The following is a 12,178-nucleotide window of genomic DNA, read 5'->3' as shown; positions in this document are numbered from 1 at the left end:
TATGGAAAAGGTACTCTTACACTGATGCTTATCTAATATCAGATGAATTAATATATATATATATATTTTCAATATTTCCCAGGCAGTGTATCTGCCCATGGGAACAGATGCCTCATAAATCAGTTTTCCCCTACCAACACATTGGAGATGAAGAAACCCCCACTTGAGCAGCATGCTGCTGCTAGGGAACTCGTGCAATTTTGCAACCTTTCTCTGGGGATTATGAGGACTGTTTTCTCCTATCCTAAAGCAGGAGACTACTGCAATGGCTGCAGCTCTTAGTTGCTACCAAATCACACAGTTGGGATTAGAGAAAATAGGTTTTATTGAACATCTGTTAGAAAGGTGAAATAATTTGGTCACTCAGCAACTGTAACTCAGTTTTCTCACCTGTAAAGTAGGAAATACTCCTACATTCCTTCCTTGGTAAAATTATGTTGTAAATCATCAGTAACAAAATTTATCCCCATTTGTCTAGATCATGAGGAAGTTGAATCTTTTCATTCCTCCTTAGGAGACCGCATCCTAATGGTAACGAAATCAACATCTTTAGGTATGCACCAATATCCTGCCGTATAGGCTTTATTAAGGCATATTATGACTACTACCATGCTCTCACTACCATAATGCAATGTTTACAATAATATCATAGTACCACCCCAACTTAGAGGTTAATCTGCTTGAATATATCCACTTTTGTATTCACATGAAATCTGACTAATCAGTAACTCATTAATAATGCTTAGACATAAGATATTACATTAATAATACTTAAACACGGGGATCATATTGCAGGCTCTGTTGTAATTACAGTAAATCTTCATCTGAGGTTCTGAAGTGGATCACCAGCTGAGCCCAAATGCATGCAATTATTAAAATATTTTAAGACCTGAAGAAGACTGACAGACAATAACAGTTTTGGTTGTCACTAGCACACTGGCAGCAACAAAAGCAAACAGACATGGATGCCAGCTGAGTAAAATTACAAAAAAAATTACAAAAAGCAAGGAAAATCAGAAGTCTTGATATCCAGAGCTCTGCGCAAGCAAACATAGGGCCAGAACAATATGCGGAAGACTTAGGAGGGGAGACATACAATATAATTCCTTTAAACACAAATGACATGTACTGTAATCAAAGTGATTTAGTAACTGATACTGAAACAATAATGACCATGCTCTCACTAACACAAGAGGGAGCACTTAAAAATAATAAATGTAGATCAAGAGACAGTTGGAGACAGGGCATTAAGAGAAACTGCCAGACATAAGAAGAAAGCATGAAGTTCCCAAAAAACCCCACCCACACACCACCACCCCATAGTAGTTTCACTGATTAACAAATTTGAAAACAACATTCTCAGTTAAAGAGCTGCAACTTTTTTTTGTTGTCACACTAGCATTTAGGAAGTGGAACTGGGTCATCATGACCTATCAAAAATCCTTAAGTGCACATTTCTTTTTCAAGAGTTGTTCGATTTTCTCTTGCTTATACTTTCACAACAGCAACCATCCAAATACACTTTTAAAGAGACATAATAATAATAATAAACCTATCTGAAATCATAAAAGCACATTGATAGTTAGGAGACCTTTATTTTCATAAACTCAACATTCTTAACAGACTGCCTCTCACTAGAACAAAAAAACCCACTTAATCACAGAAGTTGGCCAAAACACAGTATGTTCCCTTTTACCACGGGGTGACTTGTGACAACAGGCAATTCAGCCTGGCAATCCTGTTCTGGTTTTCTAGGTATTCATTTAAAATAAAATTTGAAATATCACATCTAATGTACAGAAATATATAAGCTGTTCAATGCTTCAGTACATCCACATTTCCACCCTTTAAGCCAAGGCAGACAAATACTAAAGTTGTCTGCAAGCTTTTAGAAAGATGCAGCATCCTTCTGCTGAATATGGGAATTATTGGCCTTTGAGAAAAGTAAAAGTCATTCTTCAGTATTACACTGTTTGAGAATAGCTAACAAAACCATTACTACTAATATAATAGCAGGTACTGCAGTTTGGATGAGACTGCTCATTAGCTGTAAAACAAGTTCACTTTCTAATTTAAAAGGTAAAAAAAAGCATTGTCTGAAAAATCTCCCAAGTGTATGCTGTAGTACCACAACCTGATGAGACAGGTGGCAATATAAAAATAAGACCATGGCAACTAATACAGCATTTGTGCATAAGTTTCTCCAACATCACCTTTGTTTCTTCTTCCTCATCTTCTTCCCATTCTCCATGTGTTTCATCTATCCACTGAAATACCATTCCTCTGAGGGGCCATACTGGATGGAGACTATACTTTCATTATTTTGCAGGGGGAAATAAGATTTAATAAACTATTTGGAAATCTTACAACTTTTGTAATAGTACAACAGCAATATGAGAAAAAACAGCATTAAAAAAATCCAGCCATTGTCCTAATAGCCTGCTGTTGGAGCAAAGTAAATGAGACCTTAAATACTGGTGTAAGACTAGCTTTTAACTGTTTTGCCAATACATCATTCATACTAAAAGGCAGAGGTAAAAGAAAAAAATAATCCTTTGAGTTGCATATTCACTGTGCTCTTTATCTTCTTTTAGTTCTCACAGTAAATGCAGTACCTTACCAAATCAGCATCAAGGTCTACTCTATTGATTTTAAAATGGAAAGCACCAGGTACATTGGAGGAAATAATAATTAGGGAAAAAAGCAGGTAGCATTCCAGGAAAAACACATTTAAAAATTAGTAACTACAGAGCTGAAACCCAAGGCATAAGGGATGGGAGAAGGGTACACACAGGAACAAAGAGCTTATCTTTCTGTGGTCAGAAAGCATGTGAGATAAACCTCTGAGAACCAAGCAGCAGCTATCAGAACAGAAGAGTTTTATGGATACAGGTTTCTTACCTGTATCTAGCCACACGTTTTTATGGACAAGTGCAACATAGTAACATGGAAGAAATAATTTGGAAGAATTAGATTTCATGTTTAGTAGAAGGGCATTACATTTTAAAAAATTACTTCTTTTTCTTTAAAGTTTTATGTATTATTTAGTTTAGCTGAGAAAAGAAATAAGAACAAGGTTGGAAGAATCTGTGATAATTTTTCTTCCTTTTAAATATCAAGTATCAAGTTTAACATTCCCTAGTTTTGCTGGCTGAATCTATTGGAGATTTAAAAATAAATACATTGTGAGCTCCAGCACTTCAATGGGTTATGAATATAAACATTTGAAGAGTCTCTTTGTTTAAGAATCATTAAGCACCAGAATTAAAAACAGGCTGCTGAAGCGCATACAGATTAGTGAGGTTAGATTTGGGTATGATTTTTTTTACTGGAAAGGTCCCTGATCTCATACAGAGCTGCGGTAAAATGAGTGAGGCTCTGTGGGCATGACTGGGTTATAAGCAAAAAAGGGAAAACGCCATAAGAACTCATTGCAAGATACAGAATTAAGCAGCGACACCATCTCTCTTCCTCTCCCTTGCTTAACTTTTAGTTCTTTATAACTGCAAAACCTTCTCTACTTGCCATCATTTCTTAGCTAGAAATTTCTTGTCCAAGTACAATCCTCCGTTTTATAGCCCTTCTAAACTGCACCTTTAGACAAGGCCCCTGCTTCTAGAACAATTGCAATGCACCTTTCCTTCTCCAAAATACACTACTTTTAATTTTGGTGAAAAAAAGATGCTCCAGAATATAAGAACTGAAGTACAAAAAAAATCCCTTTTCTCCCTTAAAAGGTCATTAGCCTAAAGCATTGCATAAATAAATCTACATCTTGCCGTAAAGAATGAATATGGACACAAGCTGTCTCCAAATCATGTAAAAACATTTTTGCCTTTAGAATATACATGTGCAATGCCAAAGATAATCAGCAAGAAATACAAAGCAGATATTAACATACTGACTACTAATTTTTGGCAGTGCTTATCTGAGTAATAAGAAACTGTTAAGAAGGCAAGAACTATCAAGGGCTTAAATTCAAAATATCAGACTACACCAAAGGCATACTCCAGATTCACTCAGGTGTAAATTTATGATCCATGCAACATTCTGAAAAGTCAGTATTATACAGCAAGCTTAAATTAATCCTATGCAACTTGCATAGAAATTTCCTGCTTAAAAAAAGCCCACAGTAAGCGCACACAGTTATAACAGTTGTAAGGGTAGCTGCTATTTATTATATGGGATTCCATACTAGTGTTTAACTTGGAATCAAGCATATCCACTTAGCTAGACAAACTCTTTAATATGCAGCATGAGTGAGCAGCCTCCATGATTACATTCAGTTCTCACAGGACCTTCAAATGGAACACTGAAACCAGCTGAATACAATGAACAGGCTGCCAGGAAAAGATCAAGTCTGGAAGACTTGCCATTACCACAAACACAACCTAACTACAGCTAGTCTTGAAGCTTACTAAGATCTTCCAACACACCAACATCTTTCTTTCAGCTGTTTATTTTCATTACCTCTCCTTGGATGTACTGGTAGAAAACAAGGGGGCAAAACTAAAGTAATTGGTGATTAATATAGCCAAGCTGATGTGACTGGAGACTCAGGGTGCCATTAATCACTTAACAGAATGTTTTTCAACATTATCTCCTCCCCCATCAGTATATCTCAAAAGTATTCTCCAATGGAAGCATGGACCTTTATACAGTGTACAAAAGCCCATTGACAGCAGGTTTGTTTTCATCAGTTTCTTGTGATGAACCCCTTATGGTTAAATATCATTGCTTTAACACAATCTCACTTTCCCCTGTACATCTTTTCTTAGCATCTCCTGATGCCAGGCTAGCAGTTACATTGGTCACATCAACTTTTTAAAGTCATGTTCACACTGTGTTCCCAGCAACAGTGATCATTCAGCTCTCAGGTCAAGGACTCTGCTAAACCTGCAAGTGCAACCAGGGAGAAATATATTATCAGCTATTCCTCATAGACCGACAAAGACTCTAGAGGATCCCCTGATACAAAGTCAACAAGGAACAAAATTTCAAGAGTGATACTCAGAATACAATGATACCTACAAAAATTCAAAGAGAAAATAAATTGGGCTTATGAGGAAAATAGAAATCAGATTTTAAGTAGGAAAAAAACCCACTAGTTTAGTTTGTGATGAAAGTTAAGAGTAGAGGTGGCTAAATGAAATGTTTCAAGATTACTAGGAACACTCACATGCTTGTCCCTTTGCCACAACTCCACTATTTGTGCATGATGTTAGTAAATCAAGAATAAACCTTTCCTCTAGCAAAATAACACTAAGAGGAAGCATTTATCTTTGATAATAGAATTATTACTTCCTTATAATAAGCTGTTTCCTCTAATTTGTGTACTCTGATTACAGCTTGCAAGAATAATACTTCTAAATATATTTGCTCTGGAAGTTAGACATCAACTTCTCTGACCAACTAGATATGCCCAGCATTATTTATTTTAATTCATACAAGAATTCTTACTTTTCCTGACTTCACATTCATTAATGTTGTTGCCTACAGGCTTCACTAGACAGTGTAATTTAACAACAGGAAAAAAAACCTCAAACAGCAACACACTAAAGCTAGGATGCATGAGACAAAAACATATTAAAACTCCATACATAATGTTACTAAAGAAATTTTAGGAAAACAGGTGGCTTGATGCAGATGTCTGAGGCTACACTCCCAAATCTTCAAGTGACAGCTGTAGCTCCAAGCTATTCAAGCTAATTGGCTAGGTTTATTGGATGATATTTTCAAACTTCAAGATGAAAATTACTCCTTTAAATTCAAAGGCCACTAAAAATCTAGATACCCTACCCACAAATGCCAGCATTAGGATTAATTTTTGTTACAACTAGGGCCCACTTATCTGATGGATAAACCTGACAGGAGAAAAGACAGAAACATAATTAGGTAATCTCCCTGTTCACACAGGTATGTTAGCAGTGAGTGGAATTATGACAATAAACAAAATCAAACATATACACAGTTTTTAACAAAAATCACTATACATGGCACAAATTAGGGGGAGATTAACAGCATTTTAAAATAAGAGGTGCTCAGCAACTGAAATGACATGTACTTTTTCTACCAGTCTGTCAGCAACAGTGATCTCTGATTTTGGAAATTTAGTTAACTCTCAGGATCAATAACCCAGCTCAAAAAAATATCAGTGGCCTTTGGTCACCGGCTCCAGAAGTGTCATTAGTCTTCTGATAAGTAGTATCTTCTGCACAATGTAAGCATTTTCAGAGCTTTTGTAGTGTCTGAGCAATGTTTCTTGGTACTTCCATCAGTAAGCATCAAAAGCATCAACTAAGACACAAAAATATATTTTGTTCTAAAACACAAACTGGACTAAAGTAACTCATTGACTCATGACTCACTTTTGTTAAATTTATTTTGTATGGAAAATTAAACACAGTTTAAAGAAATCTTACCGTCATGAATCTCAAATGCCAAACTAGTGATCTTCTGAGTAATTATCATCATTGGACTGTTACAGAAAAGGAAGAAAGAATAATTTAGAAAAATGTTCAGGGTGTTCTTTCACATGTAAGTATCAGGGAAAGTTTATACTAATAGTCCAGGTTAATTACTCTCAACTGGAAGATTTTCAATGCAAGGACAAAGTGATTAGCTTTTGGAGCTTAAACCATTACAGAGCAATGAAAAGAATTTAATCCTTAGATACAGTATTTGATAACCATGCCTCTAATTGCTGCATTAGGTTCCACAAACACAGCCAAAGTGTTTCACATTCAGTTTCTACTAACATAGTTTACATTTTTACAGTGGGAAGAGTAAAGAAAAAGGGGTAGCAAGACCGATTATATACACTGTAAATTACTGTAAGTGAAGGACAATAAAAATATACCGAAGTTGAAGAGTACTATAAATTTAGATATGCAGACCATTCCACTGCTTCTACTAAAACCTGCTCCTATACTGAATTTTTCCATGTAGAATTATTATTTGCTTCAAGTAAACATATCTGGCAAAACAAAAAAACAGCGTAATTATACAGGCTCCAACAGAGTTTAGTTTGTTTTGTATTTGGTACACCTGAGCAGATCTTAAACTGTTCAAGAGATATTCTTCCCTGGCTAAGCAAGCCAGCTTTATACTGAGAAATTATGCCATCTTTGTAGTATCCAAGAATTTCTGACTGATGTAAATCCCAGCATTGTTAACCCGCTAACTGGGGGGAGGGAGGGGATGGGGGAAAGCATAATGTAAGCTACCAGAATTTAGAAATTTAACTTTGAAATACAATCTCAAAAATACATTAGAGACTGTATTTACTTACTAGTATCTGAGCTAGAGACAAAAAAACCCACAACAAAATAATCATACTGTAGGATAGGCACATAGTTTTGTTCAAGTCTTTTGACTGCACTTGGCCTTTTTAACATATTGAAGTTGGCACAGAAAAACAAATCCAAGAGCTGTCAAGTCCTCCCTCTGACAGGGCTATGATAACGTTTTGCCAAATGGCTCCAACTGACAATTTTTTTTTTTTTTCATATGGTTATTTCAAAGCACACAATATTTCTAGTCCTCAAAATACCATCAGGGAAAAAGTTTCTTCTACTATATTATCAGTGCCCCAAAATCCTGATAGCAAGACTAGAGTGACAGGCAAGGGTCAGCAAGCAAGAAAACTAAACAAGAACAGACAGTCTGGGAAACCCCTTATACCTCTTTCTAGCAATTAAGCTGTAGACCTGCCTGGTGCTGGCAGAAATCCCCAAGTGATTCTGAACATAATGGGTTTTCCTTCTGTAAGTGGACATGTGACAGCATGGATCCTGCCTGGTGGAAGGATGGAGCCCAGGAGGAGCTCGGTCAGAGCTGACATGAATTCTACCTAATATATCTGTCATTGTTATCATAGCAGACCCCAGTATTTTTTTCCTTCTCAAGTAGCTATTCCAGTACCTTCAGAGATTTCGCTGAGTAGTAACAATCTAGACACTAAAAGAGGAAGAATCCTTCCTGGAACAGTGAGGCTGTGAACCAGGATTTTAATGGTCCCTTTTAGGTGCTGGCAGAAAGGCAAAGGAGATAGTGGCAGCTGGGATCTGTTAGTACTGAAGCCAGGACCACACAGCTCTGCACAAGCAATTGCACCTCCAGCATGAGGTTTCCTCAGCTTTCTCCCCTGTCAGTGCATTGATACCTTCCTTCTACCCTTACGCAGATTCTCTGGGCTGGGACACCCCACAGATGGGCATGGTATGTGAGGATAAATATCTAGGTAAACAGACATTCAAAGCTCTTTTGAGGTTAATCACTATACGAATCCATGCCAACATCTTTGGAAGAACTTGCTGGTGCTGGGGTTCAACAGCTGGTTAGGTAACTTTTATTATTTTCTTGACCTTACTCTCTTCCACTGGAACTAGAGAAATCTGACAGATGATAGCCCCCTTAGATTCATTTTTCTTTCTCCTCCTTACTTGGAAGTAACCTCTGTCTCAGGCCGCAAGGAGCAGATGCAGTATATACCAGAGATTTAACGTGATGAGCATACATCAAGCTCCCAAACTGGTGCATGAAAGGATGGTTTAAAACAGGCAGCTCAAACAATCAGAAAGTTGGATCTGTGCTTCAGAACAGAACAGCTCTATCCAGAGGACAGATCTCATAAATCTTCAGATGTGTTTAGACCTGGGAGAAATCTCTAGGCTAACACCAAATGAGAGCCACCAAGACAGCTGCAATCTGAAAGCAGTGCAGTCACATTTGAGCAATGGTGTGCTCAAACTCTACTAATGGTTTTGAGAGCAGCAACAACGAAGTGCAATCATACTGTTTCCAGAGTCAGCTTAGAGCTTTGATCACTGCCAAGGTGGTGAACTGAAAGGGGCAGCATTTGGATTACAGTTCCACTTGTAATGGTGAAATTTAATTCATCAGTAAATCTCATTTTAAAGTGTCTTTAGGCATATGTCTATATTGCAAGCTCCCATTATAGCTCCTGGAGGTCTAATTCAATACTCAGGGGCATCTGGCAAGTGACTCAGTTCACACAAAGGTATATACTGAGTAGTGGGTCAACCAAAATGCCCCCCCAGGCTCTACTGTCTACATTGGTCAGATATCCACTGACTATAATTGGAACTTGATATCTGGCTTGAAGGCAGACACTTGGATGTAGGTATAAATGTAGAAAGATGTTTCAGAAGGTAAGACCCAGCTAAAAATTACAGATAAGATGAACTTGACCATAAAAGCTTTTGGCTTCTGCCTACAAGTTAAGTTTCTGGACTATGTGCCTCTTACTAATGAAAACTGAAAAACACTGAAAAACTACTACACAACACAGGTAGTACTAAACTACAAAGACCACTGTTATTCATAATATTACTGAGAAATATTTAATGCATTTTTTTAAGCAGACTAACACACACTTCCCATCTTTTTTCCAAAATACATACTCTCCTTTAAATCAAACAAAAGCACCATCACATCAGGAAACTGATTTATAGGAAATGTTGTGGTTCACTTCTCTGTGTCTGCAGTACAAAGAAGAATCTTCAATATGGTTTATTCTTACTTTGCCTATTTAATTCCATTTTGCTCCTATACAGCTCAAGAAATACAGGTTTAAAGTTCATTAGACAAAATGAGAACACATATAGAGTAAACTTTCTATTTTCAAGGACTATGTGACTACTCCACCATACAGGTGCCTCTCCCTTTAGCTTTCTCCTGGAACATCTAACATAAAAGCAAATAAGAAAGAAGCTAAAAGCTAAATTCCACAAAACATTCGGATTTTCCTCAAAGTGGTATCAGACTGTGCCAGGCATGCAAATACCTCAGATACAATTCAAGTTTCATCATATTGTCACGAGTGGTAACAGATATTTTAGGGGAAAAAGCAAAACCCACCCCACAGCCATCAAATGCTTTGTGCCCTTCAGACAGAACAAGAGGCAGCAGATAACACATTCATGGTTTTAACAGACACAACTGTTCCCAAAATTCTCAGTTTGCATGATTAAAACATAGGTACTTATATATCTGTATGTGTGCCAATACACATGCACATGCCCAGCTTTCTCCCAAAGTTTAAAAGGGTGACACACTTAACTTGGAAAAAAAACCAAAACAAAACAGTAACAGATGAAGTACCACTTAGGAAGACAAAATGGAAAGATTATTTTTCTCCTTACCCAGAAAAATCAGCAGAATACTGTCCATAATCAAAGATATAGACTCTAGTAATTTGGCACACAGTGAGGTATCCCAAAGCAAAAACAAAACAATACCTGGGAGGAGAAAAAAAAAACAACAAACAACCTCTTTTCAATTAAAAGCCATAAACATTTCACCATTGAATAAACTACCTTTTAAGTAGAGTTTAGTCTCCAGTTATTTCTAGTGTAAGTACACCTTGATTCTAACTGGGGTTTTTTGGTAATACTTATTCTATGCAAGCACATTAAGACTTTTTTTTAAAATAAGTGTGCAGTACTAACTTAAAATTCTGTTGTCATTAGCCAAAATATTCATTCAGACAAAGCAAGCATAGGATTTATCATTTCAAGTGCCACTGTAAAACTGGAAAGTCCTATAAAGAGAATCTGAATGAGTCTGTTAAGTTTGGGGTTTTTTAGTTCAAATTTTTGTCTATGAGTATAGAAATCTGGCAAATTAGACGAACGTTGTTTCCATTGAATGTATTTCTATACATTCAAAATTCAGCACGACAAATCCTACTGCTGCTGTTTTCAAACTAGAAAAGGCAATTAATTTTCAAATACACATATTAAAACATATCTGAGTGAAAAAGGAACAGGATGCCTTTATGCCTCCTGTTAAAGCTGATCCTCAGCAAACATAAGAAAAACATAGGCAAGAACCACCTTATACAAGTATTATAAATGTAATATTACATATCATTTGTTCAGGTCAGGGTTGGGATTTTCCCCCCATCCCCCTTATAAGAGGTACAACACTACACTAGTGAGAACTGATTTGCTATACACCTCAAAATCTGCCCGATACTCTTTGCAGTCACTGACTATGGTGAATGCCAGCAGAGCCTTTAGGACCTTACATATGAACTTCACTTGAACTTTTTCACATAATTTAGGAAGCATTCATGGTAATGAAATCAAGCACTTGTTTCATGTTTACAAGACTAATGTACCACCCCTAGAGCAGAGCATATTATACAATTGAAGTCCTGTTAGAATCAAAATATTCATACCCCAAATGAAAAATCATGACTAGGACTAGATTTAGGTGGAATAATAAGGGATAATACAGGAAGACACTGAAACATGCTTTTCCTTTCTTCTCCAAATAAGTATCTTTGGGAAAAAAAAAAAGTGTTAACATAATAAATTCTAAAATTTTAGAAATTATTCTTCAATCTGAAAGGTACCACACAGAACACTTGCAGTTTAACCTTTAATTAAGAATTGTGCTAAATATGAACCATTTAATATTTTAAAACATCCAACTTTCAAATTACAGATTACCTTACACATCAGTAGCTAGATTAAACCACACTTGTTAGTTGAAAAAAATGTTTAGAGTGCCTGTGCTAGCATTAATTTATTTTCTGTTTTCATGAATATTAATAACCCAGTAACACTATTATATTGGGTGGTTAATTGGTACAAAAGTGTTTATAATAAGAATCTCCAAAATTATACAATAATTAGCTCATAATGATACCAATTTACTTCAGCAAGGAAACCAGTTTAACACAATAAGCAGTATGTAGTGGACTGCAGGTATCGGGAATATGATTTAATGTAGAATTTTTAAAGAAGTTTGGAATTAAAATTTTCCTGAGATATTTTCAGAAAAAACTACAACCATGCTGCATGCCACCACCATCACTCTCCCCCCCAGTCACCCAGGCTTCACACAAATGAGGGGTATGGGGGTTTGGCTTGACCACACAGAAATCAGTCCCAGTGTTTCCATTCACTAAAAAATTCAGTATGATTTTCAGCTTCATCAGCCTCTTCATTTACATAGTGAACAATCCCAGATTAAAAGTAACTTGTTATGTGTAGATACCTACATACCCACCCAAAGATACCATACTAAGAAGCCAAGAAAAAATAAAATACTGCAGTTTCCTTTAAGCAAATCTCGTTTTATCCGCAGTGGCAAGATCATGTATTTATTAACAGGCTATGCACAGTACATTACAACAAATGTAGAA

The 12,178-nt window shown here is 36.4% G+C and overlaps 1 protein-coding gene across 3 annotated transcripts in view; it reads right to left on the bottom strand.

The window, feature by feature from the left end:
- MBOAT2 (membrane bound glycerophospholipid O-acyltransferase 2) overlaps window positions 1-12,178 on the bottom strand; it is a 98,552-nt gene that overhangs the window by 29,215 nt on the left and 57,159 nt on the right. For 2 of the 3 annotated variants that reach the window (XM_074895671.1, XM_074895674.1), the window contains exons 4-5: window positions 10,167-10,262; window positions 6,423-6,478 (exon numbers count right to left, since the gene is read on the bottom strand). In XM_074895671.1, coding sequence (XP_074751772.1) covers window positions 6,423-6,478; window positions 10,167-10,262 — 152 coding nt within the window. The remainder of the gene's footprint in view (window positions 1-6,422; window positions 6,479-10,166; window positions 10,263-12,178) is intronic. The other variant, XM_074895672.1, reaches the window with a different exon arrangement.

The sequence above is a fragment of the Athene noctua genome, chromosome 1, assembly GCF_965140245.1.
Source record: "Athene noctua chromosome 1, bAthNoc1.hap1.1, whole genome shotgun sequence".
Lineage (NCBI taxonomy): Eukaryota > Metazoa > Chordata > Aves > Strigiformes > Strigidae > Athene > Athene noctua.
This window is presented reverse-complemented; position numbering and strand designations above follow the sequence as displayed.